At 43.3% G+C, this 21396-nt stretch overlaps 2 protein-coding genes across 2 annotated transcripts in view; one reads left to right on the top strand and one right to left on the bottom strand.

The window, feature by feature from the left end:
* vstm2l (V-set and transmembrane domain containing 2 like) overlaps window positions 1-21396 on the top strand; it is a 127918-nt gene that overhangs the window by 63609 nt on the left and 42913 nt on the right. The window contains exon 2 of the mRNA XM_062979757.1: window positions 17576-17745. Within this exon, the coding sequence (XP_062835827.1) occupies window positions 17576-17745 (170 nt within the window). The remainder of the gene's footprint in view (window positions 1-17575; window positions 17746-21396) is intronic.
* LOC134298688 (uncharacterized) lies at window positions 398-5613 on the bottom strand. The gene is made up of 2 exons (XM_062979755.1): window positions 3985-5613; window positions 398-769 (listed from the first exon to the last, which is right to left on the bottom strand). The coding sequence occupies exons 1-2, from the start codon at window positions 5611-5613 to the stop codon at window positions 662-664; spliced, it is 1737 nt and encodes a 578-aa protein (XP_062835825.1). The 3' UTR covers window positions 398-661.

Below are 21396 nucleotides of genomic sequence, written 5' to 3'. Positions count from 1 at the left end.
CGCAGCTGGCTAGTAACCAGCTGCTATAAATCACTACTGACTGAGAGGTCATGAGTTCGAAGCCCGGATCGGGTTAAGCCTCCGACCATTAATAGCCCCAGCCCCGAAAGACAGTTGCACCTGTCAATTAGGGAAATTTAGGGACACTTTATGCGGGAGGCTAATTTACAACACCATAAAACCGCCAGCAAAACATGAGGAAAGGAATGAGGAAGTACAGCCACTTCTGGACGGTGAAGCAACAGCTCCCCCTGTGGCCGGAATCGTGAAGCTGGAAAAATGTTAAAAATGCCTCTGAGTCTGTCTAATGTATGTTGTTTGTCTGTTGGCATTGAATGTTTGTCATATATGTCAGGCTTACTTCAAAGGACCAGTCTGAACGCAGATCAAAGACAGCTGCTCTCAAACACAATCTTTATTGAAGAATACATGACTTTGGAAAAGTCGAGAATGACCTAATGTTTACATACATCTAATTTTATCACTTCTGATGCAACGTAATATCACACGCAAATATCATCATCAAACCCCACCTTCTGGATCACATTTCCACCAAGGTTTCTATCCCCCCCATACTACAGCAATTATAATTGTTTATACTTTCACCCCTGAGTTCCCAGGCTCATTTTATCTTCTCCCGCCAGGTGCTCGCATGTTTATGTTATGAAGTCAGATTCAGGGCTTGGAAATTCAGCCCTGGGATCTGGCTGCATGACATGGCGCCCCCGTTTTCTTCGTCCTCCTCTTCGGTTCTTCTTTCACCATAGTCCTGAAACAAATCAAACAATAACTCTATGGGTCCATTTTGTCTAAAGTCCCCATATATTTTTTCAGCAAGCTGCGATGGAAGACTGGGTGTATTTTCCCTAAACTTTTTGGCAATGCCAATTGGAAAGTCACTTCATTGATAACACCCTGTATTCTGAATGGTCCAATATATTTGGGGCCCAGTTTTCTTGAAGGTAACCCCAATTTGATGTTTTGGGTACTTAACCACACTAGATCTCCTTTATCTAATTTATCGCCTTCCACCCTCTTTCTGTCTGCGAACGTTTTATACTTTTTGTGTGCTTCTTTTAACGATGCAGTCACTTGATTCCAACATTCCATCATTTGCGTTTTCCATTTCCCTGCCTCTGTTCCTTCATTTTCTGTCCACCTCGGCAATTGGGGTAAAGGTTGTATTTCATACCCGTAAACTACTTCAAAGGGGGTTTTGTTTGTTGCTGAATGTATAGTTGAATTAAAGGCTAGTTCCGCAAACGCCAACCACCTAGACCAGTCATTTTGTCTCATGTTAGAGTACATTCGAAGGAACTGCCCAAGCGTTTGCTGAGTACGTTCTACCGCCCCGTTTGTCATGGGGTGAAAAGCAGAACTTAAACTCCTTTCTGCTCCTAGCATTTCCAAGAATTTTTCCCAAAATTTTGCTGTGAATTGTACTCCTCTGTCACTGACTACTCTGCTTGGACATCCATGTAATTTGTAAATATGGTTTATGTACAATTCAGCTAGTTTCTCAGCCGATGGTAGCTTCGTCAGTGCTATAAAGTGGGCCTGTTTAGAAAACAGGTCTAATACTGTCCAAATATAACGATGTCCTTTGCTGACTGGCAGTTCTCCCACAAAGTCCATAGCTACACATTCCCAAGGCCTGGTAGGTTCCGCTACTGTCTGTAACAATCCCATAGGCTTCCCTCCTCCCGATTTATTTCTGGCACAATCATCACATTGGACAACATGATTCTTTATGTCCTTCCTCATTCCTGGCCACCAACAATGTTTTGCTATTGCCTTTGTTGTTTTGGTAATTCCTGTATGACCAGCGCTCTGGTTGTTGTGAAAACGATGCAGAATCTTAATCCTTAATATTGCTGGGATATACAGTTTCTTGTTTACAAACCAAAATCCCCCCTTCTGGTCCCCCTTTTCTGCGTTGGACGCGATCCATTGATCTCCTTTATAAGACTGTTTTAGTTCATTTCCCCAGTTATCTTCCCCGCCGAGTTCGACAAAAGCCGTGTCCTCCTTTTGGGTTTGTGCTCTTGTCCTGACAGCTAAGCCCCATTGTTTGTCAGAGAATATTGTCCCCTCCTTTGCTGTGGTTAGGCCTTCGTGTTGAGGCATGCGTGAAAGAGCATCTGCCAAGACATTCTGTTTCCCTTGAAAAAACTTTAATTGGAAATCGAATCTGCTGAAGTATTGCGCCCATCTGATTTGTTTGGGGGACAATTTTCTAGGAGACTTTAAATACTGGAGATTCTTATGGTCAGACCAAATTTCGAATGGGATTCCGCTTCCTTCGAGGAAGTGTCGCCAGCATTCTAAGGCTTTTAATATGGCTAATGCCTCTTTTTCCCATATTGGCCAACTTTTTTCAGTTTCGCTGAACTTCCGTGACAAATATCCACAGGGTTTTAAGTTCCCATTTTGATCCTTTTGCAATAGTACTGCCCCGTACGCACAGTCTGAGGCATCGCAATGGATTATGAAAGGGCTCCTGATATCAGGGTGTTTTAAGATGGGTCCTTCAGTGAAGCATTCTTTTAAGGTCTCGAATGCCTTTTGGCATTCTGGCGTCCAACTCAGTTTGGCGCCGGGAGCTTTCACTTTTGCTGTCTCCCCTTTCCCTTTTGTTTTTAAAAGCTCTGTAAGGGGTGCGGTTATTTGTGCAAAGCCTTTTATGAAGGGTCTGTAAAAATTTGCAAACCCCAGAAATGATTGTAATTGCCTCCTTGTTTGAGGCACTCCCCATTCTTTCACATCTGCTACTTTAGCTGGATCCATAGCTAACCCTTCTGGAGACATCCGATATCCCAGAAAGTCAATTTGAGTTTTATTAAATTCACATTTGGACAGTTTTGCGTACAGCTTTGCTTCTCTTAGTCTCTGCAAAACTTCCCGGACCAATTTTACGTGCTTTTCCTTATCTTCAGAAATGATCAAGATATCATCAAGGAATATGAACACCCCTCTGTACAATAACGGGTGTAGTATTTCATTTATAAGCTGCATAAAGCAGCCGCTTCCATTTTTTAACCCGAAAGGCAAAATTTCGTATTCAAAATGGCCGAATGCGCAGGAAAATGCGGTTTTCCAAGTATCCTCCGGTTTGATCCTTAATTTATGATACGCTTCAATTAAATCCAGTTTAGTAAATATGCTCCCTTTCTTCAATACGGTAATTAAATCCTTGACTAAGGGCATAGGGTATTTATTGTCCTTGGTAATTGCGTTTAAATTTCGATAATCAATGCACAATCTTAGGGAATTGTCTTTCTTTCTCCTAAATAACACTGGAGCCCCGAGAGGAGAATTAGATGGCTTAATGAAGCCTCGAGCCAGGTTTTTATCAATGTATTTTCTCAATTCCTCCTTCTCTTGCACAGACATGGGATACACTTTTGGTTTTGGTAAGTCTGCTCCTGGGGTTATTTCAATCCCTACTTCTATATTTCTTTTGGGAGGCAATTTACTGGCCTCTTTCTGATTGAAAACATCCGCAAAGTCTCTGTATTCAGGTGGCAGTAGCTGTGGGTCTATTTCCCCTGCTTCGTCCTCCTCGTCCTCCTCTTCTGCAATTTTGCTTATCTCCCATTGCATCTGCCGTTCTTTAAATGCTAAGCTTTTTCCTCTCCAATCTACTTCAGGATTTGCTTGTTCGAGCCATGGTATCCCCAATATTACATGGTATGTGGCAATAGGGGCTATCACAAAGGATATTCTTCCTCCCCATTTGCCTATTTTGCATGGAACTCCCCGTAATTCCTTTGTAGATACTTCCCCAGCAGCGACTGATCCATCTAGCTGCGAAAATGCAATTGGGGAGTCAAGTGCCATCTGCTGGCATTTCAGCGCTCCTGCTAATTCTGGGGTTATAATGTTCCTAGAACACCCGCAGTCTACAAACGCCTTGCAGGTGGCCCGATTTTCTAGCCCCGAGAGGCAAATTGGTACTACTATCATGCGTTTGTCCCGACTCACCAATCTTTCCGAAGATTCTGGGGCCTGCACCTCCTCCTCCGCACGCCTCCCGGTTGCTGGCTTGGGTTTTGGGGCTTTTGGCGGCTCCCCCTTCCGGGCCCAGCATTCCGCTGCTCGGTGGCCCGTCTTCCCACATACAAAGCACCCCGGTTTAGGTTTGTTGTCGTCTCCTCTGGAGGGAATCCCCGGCCTCCCTCCGGGTCTTTCTTGCTTCCTCGTTTCTCCTCGACCTCTCGCCACCGGTCTTTGCTGGCCGCTGCTGCTCCTGAAGCGCTTTACTTGGGCCAGGGTAGATTCGACGCGCCCCGCTAGTTGAATCCATCCCTGGAGCGTCTCGGGGTCGTCTCTGTGCGCTGCCCAGCTGAAAATCTCGGGGCGTAGTCCCTCTTTAAATAGTTCCACTTTGGTTACTTCAGACCACTCCGGTACCCTTTCCGCGAGGTGGAGGAATTCCTCTGCGTACTCGGGCACCGTTTTGTCCCTCTGTTTTATTCCTTTCAGCTGGTCTCGAGCCCTCAATTGCTCTAGCCGGTCTCTGAACCGGTTCTCCAGTGCGGCGAGGAAGCGGGGCACTGACCTCAGGCATGGGTCGCGTCTGGCATGCAATTGCACATACCAGCTGGCCGCTCCTCGCTTTAGTGTGTTGCCGATGGCTCGAACCCTGCTTGCTTCGGAGGGAAATGTGTGTGCGTTGTCTTCCATGTATCCTCTAATGCTAATTAGAAAAAAGTTCAGTTCATCTGATTCCCCTCCGTATTCCAGCTTGAGATCTTCCCTTCTAGGCATCCATTCTGCAGCCCTTTGATGTTGTCTGGGCGGCATGGGGAAGGGTTGCATCAGGTTTCCTCGGGCGGCTCCTTGGAACACGCCGCGCCCCACTCCGGTGGTCATTCTGCGCGGCTCCTGGAAGTCTGCCGCCGCTGTTGGCTCTTCCGCCCATCCGCATACTGGCCTAGCTGTAGCCCCCTCATCTCGCCTTTCCTCGTCGTACGGCACATCCTCCTCCTCTTCCTGGACCCCCCGCTCCTCTCCGCCTTCGTCTGCGAATCCACTGGACCCGATCCCTGGCCCCAGTGGCCTTTCCACCCCGACGCCCATTCGGGGGGTTGGGAGCTCTGTTGGAGACGGCGGCCTCAGGGTCCCCAGGGCTCGCTGACGCTCCACTTCTCGCGCCATGCTGTCCCGGAACTGCAGCTCCTGCCAGTATTCCTCATCTCCCTCGTCCCTTGCCGCCACGGGGCTCTGCGTTGACGCCCGCTGGCCCCTCTGGCTCCAATCTCCTTCTTTGCTTGGTTCTCTCTCGGCGCCATATCGGCTGGCCTCCTTCTGGAGATTCTCTTCCAATAATGGCACCAATCTCCCCACGGTTTCCGACAGCCTGGATAAATTAGTTTCCAGGATGGATAACCGCAGGGCCACGGTCTCCGGCATACTTCCTCCAGATCCCCAACTGGTTTCTGCAGCCGCAGAGACGCCTCTTCCGAGCCTGGGAATTCTCTGGGTCACGCCGTTCGGCTTGGGGTACCCCGTAGAGGAAGCTATGGCTTGCAGCGTCTCTTCTCTCTTCGGCCGGGCCCCTTGCAAAGGCCTCTCTGCCTCATTTGGGCTTTGATCTTCTTCCTCGCTCATTATCACTTCACTGCGAATTCCGCAGGAGGGTGAGAAACGGGATTCTCGACTTTAATGTCAGGCTTACTTCAAAGGACCAGTCTGAACGCAGATCAAAGACAGCTGCTCTCAAACACAATCTTTATTGAAGAATACATGACTTTGGAAAAGTCGAGAATGACCTAATGTTTACATACATCTAATTTTATCACTTCTGATGCAACGTAATATCACACGCAAATATCATCATCAAACCCCACCTTCTGGATCACATTTCCACCAAGGTTTCTATCCCCCCCATACTACAGCAATTATAATTGTTTATACTTTCACCCCTGAGTTCCCAGGCTCATTTTATCTTCTCCCGCCAGGTGCTCGCATGTTTATGTTATGAAGTCAGATTCAGGGCTTGGAAATTCAGCCCTGGGATCTGGCTGCATGACACATATATGTGTTCATTGTAATCCGCCCTGAGTCCCCTTCGGGGTGAGAAGGGCGGAATATAAATACTGTAAATAAATACATAAATAAAGGTATCTAACTCAGTATCGTAAATCAAACAAGATGATATAAGTCATGGGCCCGGGCTGTGGCGCAGGCGGGAGAGCAAGCCAGCTGCAATTAACTGCAATGAATCACTCTGACCAGGAGGTCATGAGTTCGAGCCCCGCTCGGAGCCTATGTTTGTTTGTTCTATGTTAAAAGGCATTGAATGTTTGCCTATATGTGTAATGTGACCCGTCCTGAGTCCCCTTCAGGGTGAGAAGAGCGGAATATAAATGTTGTAAATAAATAAATAAATAAATAATAAAATAAGTCTCTGCAGTCCTAAAAGGATTTGATTGGCTTAAAGGCAAACCGATTCAGAGTCTCTGCAGTTCTGGAAGGATTCCTCAGGACTCCACAGGTTTAGAATCAATAGTAAAGCCAAGGAGACAGAATCAATGCTGATGTAGATCCTGAGTAGCTGGTTATATATCCGTTTACGCCATTTACAACTGGTTCCCGGGTTTTATCCCAGTTTTGGTAACCCTTCTTCTGGTAAGCGGCAAATGCTTTATAATTTCTTTATTGATGGCTCTGCTTCAGGTATTCTTAACAGAAATAGAAAATGAAAGGAAATTTGTCTAATATTGTGCTCTTTATAAGATATAAATCATCTATACATATATAAAAGGATAATGAAATTTCGGCCTAGGACAAAACAACAAAATTACACATCCCAGAAACACTAAACTTGGCAGCACAACCCCTCATCCATGCCTCTACGTTCATACAACAAAAAGAAAAGAAAAATAAAGTCCTAATTAGAGGGAGAGGAATAATTGTTTTTATCCAATTGCTGCCAGTTAGAAGGCTAAGCTCTGCCCACTTGGTCTCTTAGCAACCCACTCAGCCCAGGGGACAGGCAGAGTTAGGCCTCACTTAGACCTCTTCCACACTGCCTATAAAATACAGATTATCAGATTTTAACTGGATTATATGGCAGTGTAGACTCAAGGCCCTTCCACACAGCTGTATAGCCCATTTATTATCTTATATGATCTGCTTGGAACTGGATTATCTTCAGTCCACACTGCCATATAATCAACTTCAGTGTGCATTTTATCCAGCTGTGTAGAAGGGGCCTCATATCATCCAGTTCTAAGCAGATAATATAAGATTATAAATATATAGTAGACTCTCACTTATCCAACATAAACATGACCCTTTACCTTAACTACCACCAATTCCTCAATACTTTATTTCCCATACCACCATACTTCGCCACAGCAACGCGTGGTCGGGCACAGCTAGTAAATTATATAGACCTTGTGAAAATAGACATGTCAAAGCACCCCAAGGTATGCGGTATTCTAAGTTACAAACAAGGAATTACCTTTTCCCCAGATATAGTAGTAAACATATCTACTCACATGTTTGCAGTATCAATATGCTGCTGTGGATTTTGTGGTGCGAGCAGCCATTCATGGTCCTATCGTGATTTAAATATTCATCAACACCCTGAATCCGACCAGTTAGTACCAATTAGAGAAGACTTTGCATGCATCTGCTTATTGTAGAAAGAATGCAGTTTGACACTGCTTTTAATGCCAAGGAACTCCTGGGAGTTGTAGTTGCACAAGGTCTTTCGTTTCTTTTGCCCTAGAAGAGGAAGTAAACAATAACTGCCAGGATTCCTTAGCATTGAGCCAGTGGCAGTAAAGATGGGATCAAACTGTATTCATTCTATAGTGTACATGGTGTAAATTCCAGCGGATCTACTCTAGTTGGAATCAACACTTGGGCCCCTTGTGCTTTAGCAGCTCTTTAAAGGGTGTTAATTGATCTGTTTCACATTGTATCAGCCTTATTTGATTGTGTTGATGGTCCCGGGAGACCGCTGTCTGGAGATTCTGGGAGAGGCAATCCCAAAAGGCAATCTCTTTCCCTCTGCTTTGCAAATTCCATTTCTGGAAAAGCAACCAAGAGAAGGTCTTTTGTGAGTGCCTTGAAATCACCTGTTAGTTTATGGCAACTCTATGCATTTCATAACATTTCCTAGGGTAAGGAATCCTTAGAAGTAGTTTTGCCTCTGATATTTCTTGGTGGTCCTCCTGGGCTTAAAGAAGGGACTTCCTTGTGGGCTTCCATGCCCAAAGTTGACTCTAGTTGGACACAGTTTAAGGCATTTGTCACTTGGTAACCCAGGGAGTGATGCTTGTGGATACTGACCAAGTTTGGGAACTAATAGAGCTCTCCAAAGTCCTGAAATGCAGCTCCGAATCAAATTCAGGACCTTGGAGAGCTTCCCGAGTTCAAGGTGACACTCTGCATGGATTCTCCATTGCACTGACATGGACCTATCAATTGGTGCATCTACACTGTGGAATGAGTGCAGTTTAATAACACTTTATAACTGTTATGACTCAATTCTGTGGAATCCTGAGAGTATTAGTTTGGAGAGGCACCAGCTAGAGAAGGCCAACGAGTTTGTCTGTCTACATGTCCTGCAATTCCATAGCCTCCAGCCATGGCATTAAAGCATTATGAAATTGTGTTGTCAAAGGTGTTCATGACCGAATCACTGGGTTGCTGTGATTTTTTTGGACTGTATGGCCATGTTCCAGCACCATTCTCTTCTGACATTTCATCTGCATCTGTGGCATCATCAGAAGTTCTGTTGGCAATGAAGCAGAAGCAGGAGAACTCCAGACAGCAAACAGTCAAGTGCCAGTTAACACTTCCCAAACAGAGGATGCCCCCAGGCAACAGAGGCCAGGCTATCTTTATGCAGCTACCCTCACCGATTGACTTAATGTAATTCAAGTTTGCTAATTGCAATGTTCACACTTGCTTCAAACAGATACGGGTCCTTTCTCTCACCCTGGACATTATTCCACAGAGATAGATAGATAGATACACTCCACTTGCCTCACTCCCAACAGAACTTCTCAAGATGCCAGCCACAGATGCAGGCGAAACACCTTTCTCTCACCCTGGACATTATTCCACAGAGATAGATAGATAGATAGATAGATAGATAGATAGATAGATAGATAGATAGATAGATAGATAGACAGACTCCACTTGCCTCACTCCCGACAGAACCTCTCAAGATGCCAGCCACAGATGCAGGTGAAACACCTTTCTCTCACCCTGGACAGATATATATACACACACACACACACACACACACACACTCCACTTGCCTCACTCCCAACAGAACTTCTGAAGATGCCAGCCCCAGATGCAGGCGAAACACCAGAAGAGAATGCTACTGCAGCATGGTCATACAGCACAAAAAACTCACAGCAACCCGTTATGAAACTATATTAATTTTCCCGTATAGATGCACCTCAAGGTGATTGCATATCAGGACGGGGCCAGCAAAATAACTGAGTTAACTGAGTCTATTGCAATAATAATGACGTTGACGTTGACTTTAACTTTCAGCCCACTTTTTGCTATCTTCCCCCAGCTTCCTAGAACATTCTCCTGAATTTGCCTCTCTTTCTGCAGGTGAACCTTCTTGCATTTCTGTTTTTCCCTTTGAATGATGAATGGACAGGGAGAGGAGAGAGCGAGAAAGAGAGAGAAAGCCTCCTCTTGCCAAGGCAGCCGAGAGACTGGGGACTCATTAGTGCCCTTGCCTTGTTCTGCCTTTTTCCGGCACTCCCCTGCTAAAATGGATTAAAGGAAAGCGATAAGTCTATGGGATTTCCAGGCATCCAGAGGGACGGAGAGAGAGACATTAAAGGCATTAACAGTTCCGTCTAGCCTGATAATAATTCACTTTCCAAGCTGGGTCAGGAACCCGGCGGACTGTCTTGCTGGCCTCCCAAGTGGGAAAGTAAAGGCAGAATCCGCCTCTGTCGTGTCCCAAGGAAGGGAAAAGGGGCCAGTGTTGGACTCTATAGTACAGGCATGGGCAAACTTGGTCCCTCCAGGGGTTTTGGACTCCAACTCCCACCATTCCTAACAGCTGCATTAATTCTCCACTGTAGTTGCACCCTTGGACTCCATTCATCAAGCTTCGCCAGACTTCTAAAACCCACCTGTTAAATAATAATAATAATAATAATAATAATAATAATAATAATAATAATAATAATAATAATAATAATAATTTGGTTTGGACAAATGTTGGAGTTTGGTTTGGACAAATGTTCGACAGTGGCATTGAAGAAGGGAAAAATCATTGAAAGTGAGGGCATAAATATGCCCAATGGCCAAACAATAAAGTGTCACCAGCCAGAGGCCTATAAATATCTGGGCATATTACAGCTGGACAACATCAAGCATGAACATGTGAAAACTGTGGTCAGCAAAGAATACACACAAAGGGTCAGAAAAATTCTCAAAAGCAAGCTCAATGGAGGCAACACCATCAAGGCCATAAACACCTGGGCCATACCTGTCATAAGATATACTGCTGGCATTATAAACTGGACACAGGTGGAACTGGACAATTTGGACAGAAAAACAAGAAAACTCATGACCATTCATCATTCACTGCACCCTCGCAGTGATGTTGACCCGCTATATCTGCCTCGAAGATCAGGTGGCAGAGGACTCTTGCAAGTAGAACAAGCAGTCAAAGAAGAAGAACATGTCCTGGCAGAATATATAAAGCAAAGTGAAGAACCTGCTTTGATTGAAGTCAAAAATCAGAAACTCCTCAAAGCACAGCAGACAAAAAACCAGTACAAGAAAACCACACTACAAACTAGAGCTGACAACTGGCACAACAAAACATTGCATGGAAAGTTCCTTGACAAAATTGAAGGAAAAGCTGACAAGGAGAAGACCTGGCTCTGGCTCACGAATGGGACCCTGAAGAAGGAGACAGAAGGCCTGATCCTTGCAGCCCAGGAGCAAGACATCAGAACAAAGGCAATTAAGGCCAAGATGGAAAAATCAGCTGATGACCCAAAATGCAGACTGTGCAAGGAAACCGATGAAAACATGGATCATATCCTCAGCTGCTGTAAAAAAAATCGCACAGAGAGACTACAAACAGAGGCACAACTATGTGGCCCAAATGATTCATTGGAACTTATGCCTCAAGTACCACCTCCCAACAGTAAAGAACTGGTGGGATCACAAACCTGCAAAGGGAGTGGGAAATGAGCACGCAAAGTTACTGTGGGACTTCCTAATCCAGACTGACAAAGTTCTGGAACACAACACACCAGACATCACAGTTGTGGAAAAGAAAAAGGTTTGGATCATTGATGTCGCCATCCCAGGTGACAGTCGCATTGACGAAAAACAACCGGAAAAACTCGGCCGCTATCAGGACCTCAAGATTGAACTTCAAAGACTCTGGCAGAAACCAGTGCAGGTGGTCCTGGTGGTGATTGGCACATTGGGTGCCGTGTCAATAGACAATGACAAAATTACGATCTACCAACTGCAAAAGGCCACCCGACTGGGATCTGATATCCTTCTCAACCCATAAGGATTTGATATGTATGTTTGTCTGTAGCAATGGATATCCTGGCTCCTATTTCTCGGGCATCCCTGTTTCCCAGGAGAGTTCTTGCAGAGGGAAAGTGAACTGAGGTGAAGCCACATTTTGCTCCCAGAACAGAGATGGATGATCGTTTCTGATCTACGTAGACCTGGCCTTTGGAGCCTTCTGCTCCGCACCTGTCATGTTACTCCTGAGACGGATGAGAGGAAGGGAGGCAGACGAGGCAGGGAATACTGATGGCACATGAAAAGCAAAGGGAAGCAGGCACCTGAATCAGTGCTTCCAGGCAGTCATTTGGAGAGGGAAAACCAAGAATTTGCTTCCAAGGCTGAGACTATAAAAGTTTTCATTGTATTGATTACAATTTGAATACAGCAATCCTGTGTGAGTAGCATGGTGGAGAAGATGTGCAGATGGTACTATGCAGTTTTGCATGGTCTTTGGCCTTCTCCCAAGGAGTGCTGGTACCTCACCAAACTAGGGCCGGGCTGTGGCGCAGGCTGGTTAGCAGCCAACTGCAATAAATCACTCTGACCAAGAGGTCATGAATTTGAGGCCAGCCCGTGTCGGGGTGAGCACCCGACAATAAAAAATAAAAAATAGTCCCTGCTCGTTGCTGACCTAAGCAACCCAAAAGACAGTTGAATCTATCAAGTAGGAAATTTAGGTAACACTTATCTGTGGGGAGGTTAATTTACAACACCATAAAAATCACCCAGCCACCATTGGAATGAGGAAGTGCCATCGCAGTGGCCAGAATCAAGCATAACTTCAGGAAGCTGGAAGCTGGAGAAGGTTTAAATTGCCTCTGTGTCTGTCTCTGTCTCTGTTCTACGTTATATGGCATTGAATGTTTGCCTTCTGCGTGTACAATGTGATCCGCCCTGAGTCCCCTTCGGGGTGAGAAGGGCGGAATATAAATACTGTAAATAAATAAATAATAAAACTCCCAGGATTCCATAGCATTGAACCATGGCACTTGAAGTGCCATCAAACTGCATCCAGTGTGGAGTAGGCCTCTGTGTGAGATGCCTTGTGTGTGAAGCTCCAGTGTGAAGGCTGCTGTGTGGAAAGGCTGCTGTGTGAAGCTCCTGTGTAAGTTTGTTATTATGAGAGGAGGCTCTGTGAGAGCGAAGCTGTTTATCTTCATGAGAAAGAAGCCCAGCGTGGAAGCATAGAAGGAATTATAAAGAACTTTATTAGTGTTATGGAAACCTTGTTCTTGTTAGGGATTCCTCTTCTTCAGAAGAGGAAGGGGGGTAGGAAAGTGTTCATGAATCTGAGGGTGAGTTGGAATCTGAGGAGGAGATTTTGCAAGTACCCACATTTCAGGAAAGGCGAAAGGAAACAGAGCAGAGACGTCGTTCAGCTAGAATAGCTGCCAGAAATGTAGCTGAGTAATTGGGAACTGCCCTAGCAGCTGGGAGGGGACTCAGGGCTATAAAGTAGAAGCAGGTGCAGCCAACTCTTGCTGGTAACAAACTGACTCTCATGCCTAAGCCTTCACTCCCCTTGTGCCTGCTTCGATTCTACCTCTGGGGAACTGCTCCTTAGGATTTATTTCTGTTTCTTTCTCTGAAGTAAGACTGCTATTTGATTTGGGAGTGTATCAGAGACTAAGAACTGTGTTTGCCCTTTGACTTCCTTGCTGCATTTTGCATTATTCCACTGAGTGCGCTGTACTTTATGTTTTGCTGAAGTAAAGCAGTTTCCATTTACTTACCACAGTATTTTAAGGCTGTTCTTGAAAGACAAAACTGGACAGTTCTTGTAAATAGTGCAACCATATTATTTGGCTACTAGCTGTGCCCGGCCACGCGTTGCTGTGGCAAAGTGGTGGTGATATTGGTTAAAAATTGTTGTGTAATTTTTATTTGACATTTGTATTTTTTTATTAATTTTATTGTAAGTTATCTTTTTATTTATTATATTTTATTATTTTCTTGTATTATTTTTAGTTATTTTCTGTTATTATAGTATTTTATTGTATTAATTTTTTAGTGTTTTTAATTAATTTTATTGTTTTTTTATTATTTTTTATTGGGTTGCTAGAAGACCAAGTTGGAGGAGCTTAGCCTTCTAATTGGCAGCAATTGGATAAAAGCAATTATTCCTCTCTCTCTAATTAGGACTTTATTTTTCTTTTCTTTCTGTTGTATCAACCTAGAGGCGTGGATGATGGGTTGAGTTGTCAAATTTCGAGGTTGGGGGGCCTGTAGTTTTGTTGTTTTGTGGGTCGCCGTGATGCCATCACTATTTTATATATATAGATAAAGAAAAGCCTCCTATGGAAGAGATAACATTGGTATGTGTTTTTGCTCTTTTTATCACTTTTGGCTACTGGTGATGGGACACACTGCTGCTAATACGTTACTCTGCTGTATATTTATGGAGAGGGTATTTTGTTAATAAGCCCACTTGCCCTGCACATCCATGGATTTTGACATCCATGGGGTCTTGGAACCATTGCATATAATGGGACTGGAGCATCTATATATTTTGTATCTATGGTGGCCTTTGAAGCAATCCCCAGGAGATACCAAGGGCCTACCACCTAGATTTCCACCATACAAGCATGAACAAAGATTTTGGCTCCTTGTATCTCACACATCACTATCATTTGGTTGTGGCAGCAATACCATTGTTGCACCTCATCACTGGTTCAACTTGCTCTTAACACACACTCCACCACAGCAGACTAGGTTTAAACAGTTTATTGATAAAAGATAGCAAAGTATAAACAGACTAGTAGTGAAGTAGAAGCAGCAGTATGAATAAAAAGCAGCAAAGAAAGCAGTCATCCAAATGCAATGGCTGTCAGTAAAAAGCAATATTTCAAATGCAAAGGCAGTCAGTCAAAAAGGCAATAATCCTGAGGCAATTTGTAGAATATAGTTCCAAGTCTCTGATATAGGAAATCAGTCCTAAAAACAAGACAACATGAACTTCAAAGTATAATCCAAAACACAGGTTCCAGGCATGAACCAAAATCAAGAATCCTGTTCCATGAGCTTAGACAAGGCAGGAGCTGTGCTTCCCAAAATGAACGTTGCTTCATCTGAAATCTTTCCCTGTTTTTCCCTTATTTACCCATGCTTACAAGCCAAGAAAGCATTTATCTGTCCTTGAATTCCCACACGTTTGTTAGCTATTCTAAGGGAACGTCTGGGACGATGAACCTTTAACCTTAACCTTGTATCCCTATCTAAGGAAGACTCCTCTGACTCGCTGCAAGAGCCACCTGGGACTTGTTGATGTTCTGAATCCTGTGAAAGGTTACCCTTATCGCTGACTTCTACTTCACTACTAGTCTGTTTATCACAAACTTCTGTTTTGCTGCTAGCCTGCGGCCTCTCTGACAATTCAGGGCCTTCATCAGCATTTCCTTGGTCAGCCTGCATAAACCCAAATCCCCCTTCATCATCAGACTGGAGCACAACAAGTGGAGCATCTACATATTTTGTATCTATGGTGGTCTTTGAAGCAAACCCCAGCAGATACCAAGGGCCTACCACCTAGATTTCCACCATGCAAGTTTGTTTCTCATACATCACTATCATTTGGTTGTGGCAGCCATGCCATATTTGTGGCCGAGAAATGCCATGAAGGCACACAACAACAAAAATCCTGGTGTTTCTGTTCTGTTTAGACAAAGAGTGTGTTGATGTCATGCAAGAACAGCAACTTGGAGTCGCTGTCTCTGCCGGAAGAATTCTATCTCCCATCTTTTCCTTGCATCTCTCCATCTCTCTCCAGCGGCGACATGCTGAAGATGATTTCCCCAACAATAGGCGACTTGTCTGTGTTATTTAGTCAAGAGCAATTGCCGTCTTAATTGCATATTCTCAAGATAACACCTGCACTGAGTAACTGTAGTATTTATTTTAATTGGCTAATTGATTAATCATTTGAAAGGGGATCACTCATTAGCTGGAGGAGCTCTGTAATTGGTCGACAGCCCCGGGTTTTTAATTGCACAAGAATTGTAAAAAATGAATGGAAGGGGAGAGCTGCAATTTAACCCCAGACATGGACATTCGGAGGATAAAGTCCGTGTTCTGTTGCCTTGGCTTTGAGCAGTTTTCCTGGGAGATTTCCAGGATTGTCAACTGACCAAAACATCAGGCTGTGTGGTTATCCATTATCTTTATCTATGTTATTTTAACATGCTGTGCAGTACAGCTCCTTGAGCATTTAGGAGAGGTGGATATGTCATAGTCTACAAAGACATTGTGCTGTGTGGGTTAACTGGAAAATGAAGTGCATGAAGCTGATTGGCTGAGCCTGCAAAGACCTGGGGATTGATTTTGATACTGTTTCTGTTCTGCTGCTGCAGAACCAGTTTGGACAAGTTTTCAGTGCTGACTGAGTACTCAGTGTACTCAGAGAGGTCTTGCTATTTTGAGGCCTGTTTGCTGCTGAGAAAAGAGGGAGAAGAACCAGGATTGTATTCTTCTCTGAAGCAGATTTGTGGACTGTTTATGACTGTGGAATCTGTAAGTGATCAGAGGGACCGTTGTAAATACTATAATACTGTTTTTTATCTCTTGGAATTAGTAAAATTCCTGTATTTTTGTTCTGCAAACCTGAGTGACATGTTATTGTTCTGTGGGTGACTGGATCACGGGCTTCCATTTATCATCATCAATCCGTAACAGATATGATTAATAAAATATCTTATTATTGTTAGTAGTTTGGAGACCAGGTTTCATGATAGGGTCACTTTAGAGTAGGTATGGGCCAACTTCGGCTCTGCAGGTGTTTGGGACCAACTCCCACAATTCCTAACAGCCTACGGCTGTCATCAAAAACCGGAAACAACAACACAACAACAACAACAACAACAACAACAACAACAACAAGAAGGTTGTGCTGTATGGTTTGTGCTTTAGCAGTTTGCTTTTGCCTGTAGCCACTGGGAAGGACCAGACTGTATCCCATTCTTCCTTTCCCAAATATCTTAATTGGGGACTTTGAACTCAATTTGCAGGCTTGGAAATAAGGCTGAGGACCAGGAGGGAGGAAGAGAGAGAAACTGGGACATTTGGGAATTGGGAAACTGGGAGGCTCTGACGTTGTTTAAGAGGGACCGGCAGTGTTTATACTATCTGAGACTTCTAAGGAACCAACAACTGAATGATAAACTGCTGGTGACCTTCCTCTGCTGTGCTATAGAGAGTGTCCTAACCCACTGCATCTGCGCATGGTTTGGTAATGGTAGTGGCAGATAGGAAGGTGCTGCAAAGGATCACCATTTCTGTCCAGAGAAACATGGGTTGCCCTTTTTCTCTCCTCTTTGGAAGAACTTTATAAACCCCACAGCCTTAAGGAAGCTCAGAACATTCTTATGGATCCAGCTCACCAAACATGGCAGACAGCACAGGGTGACAAAGAGAAGGACAAACAGACTGTGAGACAACTGATGATGTTATTTTTATATTGCTGCTGCAGTCCCCCCCACCACCAATGAAGTCGACTGAATTGCATTTGGTGGTTGATTGATATTGTTACTGTTGTATTAACTCTTGTTTTATTGTCTTACTGTGTTTTATTTTTATTTTTATTGTATATTGTTCAATGTATTTACACTGTTGTTTTTGTAAATTGTGCTAGTCGGGCCTTGCCCCATGTGAGTCACCCTGAGTCCCGTGGGGAGATGGTGGCGAGGTATAAATAAATTATTATTATTATTATTATTATTATTATTATTATTATTATTATTATTATTATTATTATTATGTTGATCTCTATGGCTTTGCATTGATGTGGCATTCGGGGCTGTGTGGTGGTGGTGGGAGTGTGGAAGGATGGGTGTGTTGTGTTGCAATTTGAGCTAGGGAAGGCATTTCCTTTAGTTGTGCAATAGCACAATAGCGATCAAGCTATTCTATTGTATTTGGAGGCAGATAGGAAAGCAAGGTGGCAGAGGTGGATCCCAGTTTGCCCAGCGCCTAGAAGCCTCTGTTCTGGACCCACTACCACCTTCTGACCATTCCTTGTCCTCCTTCTGTGTCTCCCTTGCAGCCTTCTTCACGGAGACCCCGCACGACATGACGGCCCGGGCCGGGGAGGACGTGGAGATGGCCTGCTCCTTCCGTGGGAGCGGATCCCCCTCCTACTCCCTGGAGATCCAGTGGTGGTACGTCCGCACCCACCGGGACTGGACAGACAAGCAGAGCTGGGCCTCCAACCAGGTAAAGCACTTTCCACTCCTCCTTGTGCTCTTCTTATCCCTATCCTTCTTCTTCTTCTTCCTCTTCTCCTTTGCCTCCTCCTCTTCTTCCTCTTTCTCCTCCTTCATCCTTCTTATGGTCTTCTCTCTTCTGCTTCCATTTCATTCTCTTGTTCAAAGGTGTTCATGATGCTGACAATGTCCCTTGCAATAATAATAATAATAATAATAATAATAATAATAATAATAATAATAATAGACGAAAAACAACAGGAAAATCTCAGCCGCTATCAGGACCTCAAGATTGAACTTCAAAGACTCTGGCAGAAACCAGGGCAGGTGGTCCCGGTGGTGATGGGCACACTGGGTGCCGTGCCAAAAGATCTCAGCCGGCATTTGGAAACAATAAACATTGACAAAATTATGATCTGCCAACTGCAAAAGGCCACCCTGCTGGGATCTGCACGCATCATCCGAAAATACATCACACAGTCCTAGACACTTGGGAAGTGTTCGACTTGTGATTTTGTGAAACGAAATCCAGCATATCTATCTTGTTTGCTGTGTCATAATAAAATAATAATAATAATAATAATAATAATAATAATAATAATAATAATAATAATAATAATAATACATCACACAGTCCTAGACACTTGGGAAGTGTTCGACTTGTGATTTTGTGATACGAAATCCAGCATATCTATCTTGTTTGCTGTGTCATAATAAAATAATAATAATAATAATAATAATAATAATAATAATAATAATACATCACACAGTCCTAGACGCTTGGGAAGTGTTCGACTTGTGATTTTGTGATACGAAATCCAGCATATCTATCTTGTTTGCTGTGTCATAATAAAATAATAATAATAATAATAATAATACATCACACAGTCCTAGACGCTTGGGAAGTGTTCGACTTGTGATTTTGTGATACGAAATCCAGCATATCTATCTTGTTTGCTGTGTCATACAACAACAATAACAACAACAACAACAACAACAACAATAAATAAATAATACACTTTTATTTATATTCTACCCTTCTCCCCAAGGGGACTCAAAGCAGATTACAGCATTTATCTACATAGGCAAACATTCAGTGGTTTTACAATCATATGAGAAACACAAACACAAACAAAGGCAAAGGCTTCTCCTTTCATTTCCGGCTTCTGGAGGCAGCGCTCATCTCTGGATCCAGGGAGGTGCGTTCAAGCCGAGCAGTTGTGTGGCTGGCAAGATTGCTTGGAGCATCTCTTTTGCCTTTTCCACCTGAAGTAGTACCTATTTATCTACTTATGTTTGCATGTTTTCAAACTGCTAGGTTGGCAGAGCTTATAGATGGGAGCTTATACTATCTGTGGATTCAAACTGCCAACCTTCAAGTCAGAGGTTCAGCAGCACAAAGGTTTATCCCATTGTGCCACTTTACCCCGCTTTATCTCTCCCAAAAGGAGGCCATGGTGGCACAGTGGATTAAATGCTTGTGCTGGCAGGACTGCTGACTTGAAGGTTGGGGTGCTGACCTGAAGGTTGCTGATTCGAATCTGGGCTTGGATCCATGTAAGCCGCCCTGAGATCCCTTCCGGGAGATGGAGGCGGGGTATAAAAATAAAATTATTATTATTATTATTATTATTATTATTATTATTATTATTATTATTATTATTATTAGAATCTAAGCCGGGGAGAGTGTGGATGAGCTCCCTCTATCAGCTCCAGCTCCATGCGGGGACATGAAAGACGCCTCCAACACGGATGGTAAAAATATCAAGCATTTTAGTATTCCCTGGGCAACGTCCTTGGAGATGGCCAATTCTCTCACACCAGAAGCATCTTGCAGTTTCTCAAGTCATGCGTGACATGAAAAAAAAAACTCCTTAAGGGGACTTAAAGTAGCTTAACATAAAAAGTATTCGTACACAACCTAAAATATACAAATATACAAACATTAAAACAGATTTAAGTATAAACAGTATTAAAAATTCACAGTTAAAAACCATTCAAACATATCTTGGGCTGAGGCAGCGTGGCCAATGGTTATGGATGCTGGGAACTGCAATCCAACAGTATCTGGGAGCCCACTCCGTATATAGTATCATGCAAGATTTTTTATTTGAAGTACCTTCATTCATTTCTTTTATTTAAAAAAAACACCCTATATATGGCATTATTCTTTGTTTATTTACAATATTTATATTCTGCCCTGTTCACCCCAAAAGTGACTCAGGGCGGATCACAGAACATACATATGCAGCAAATATTCAATGCAGTTTATACACTGACAAGACAGACAATTGTACATAGGTAGAGGTGTATATAGGCTTTTCCCATCTTTGGCATCTTGGAGACTTGTGCTCGGTTCTGGCCACAGGGAGGTGCTGTCACTCCATCTCCCTGCCGAAGAGCTTTGTTCATAATCTTCCTCTTTGACTGAATCACTGGCATTTTTCTGGCATTTCTTTATGGGTGCCTTAATACCTTTAATTAATTAATTAATTAATTAATTAATTAATTTTATTTACTACATTTATACCCTGCCCTCCTTCACCCCGAAGGGGACATGCAATACATTATATTATTAGCACAGCACAATATCTATATATATAAATGAGTGATGGCATCACGGCGACTCACAAAACAACAAAACTACTGGTCCCCCAACCTCAAAATTTGACAACACAACCCATCATCCACGCCTCTAGGTTGATACAACAAAAAGAAAAGAAAAATAAAGTCCTAATTGGAGGGAGAGCAATAATTGTTTTTATCCAATTGCTGCCAGTTTAGAGGGCTAATCCCTGCCCACTTGGTCTCCTAGCAACCAACTAGCCAAGGGACAGCCAGGGTTCAGTTAGGGGACAGGCAGATTTAGGCCTCACTTAGGCTTCTTCCACATACAGTAGAGTCTCACTTATCCAACATAAACGGGCCGGCAGAACGTTGGATAAATGAATATGTTGGATAATAAGGAGGGATTAAGGAAAAGCCTATTAAACATCAAATTAGGTTATGATTTTACAAATTAAGCACCAAAACATCATGTTATACAAAAAATTTGACAGAAAAAGTAGTTCAATACGCAGTAATGCTACGTAGTAATTACTGTATTTATGAATTTAGCACCAAAATATCACGATGTATTGAAAACATTGACTACAAAAATGCGTTGGATAATCCAGAACGTTGGATAAGCGAGTGTTGGATAAGTGAGTGTGCTGTCCGCCAGACAATAAAAAAAACTATAAAGCTGAAACGTGCCGTCCTTTATCCGGGCGAACTGCAAATCCCTATAAGCTGTCCTAAAAATATTGAACGACTGAGTCTGGAAAACTTCAAAAAAAAAGGATGTTTATTCATACAAAGTTGTAAACTTGGCACAGATCTTAAAGTTACAGAAAGTGAAACAAATTTCTATAGGTTTTAGTTACAGAATTATCCCTGGTTCCAGAAGGCAAAGGTGATTATAAAACCACTATACCCTAATCACGCTGTCTATATTAGAAGGAGAAACTCTTTCCTTCCCTATCTTTACAGCAAAGATTAGTTCTAGAAGCGACGGAATAACCTTGCTCCTCTAACTAGGTTTTCTATTCCAGATCAGTATAATTCAATACTTATCTAATTTGGATAGGCATAGATTGGCCTGGTTTTGAGGATGATTTGT

Source organism: Anolis carolinensis, chromosome 4 (assembly GCF_035594765.1).
Source record: "Anolis carolinensis isolate JA03-04 chromosome 4, rAnoCar3.1.pri, whole genome shotgun sequence".
In the NCBI taxonomy this organism is placed as follows: Eukaryota; Metazoa; Chordata; class Lepidosauria; order Squamata; family Dactyloidae; genus Anolis; species Anolis carolinensis.
This window is presented reverse-complemented; position numbering and strand designations above follow the sequence as displayed.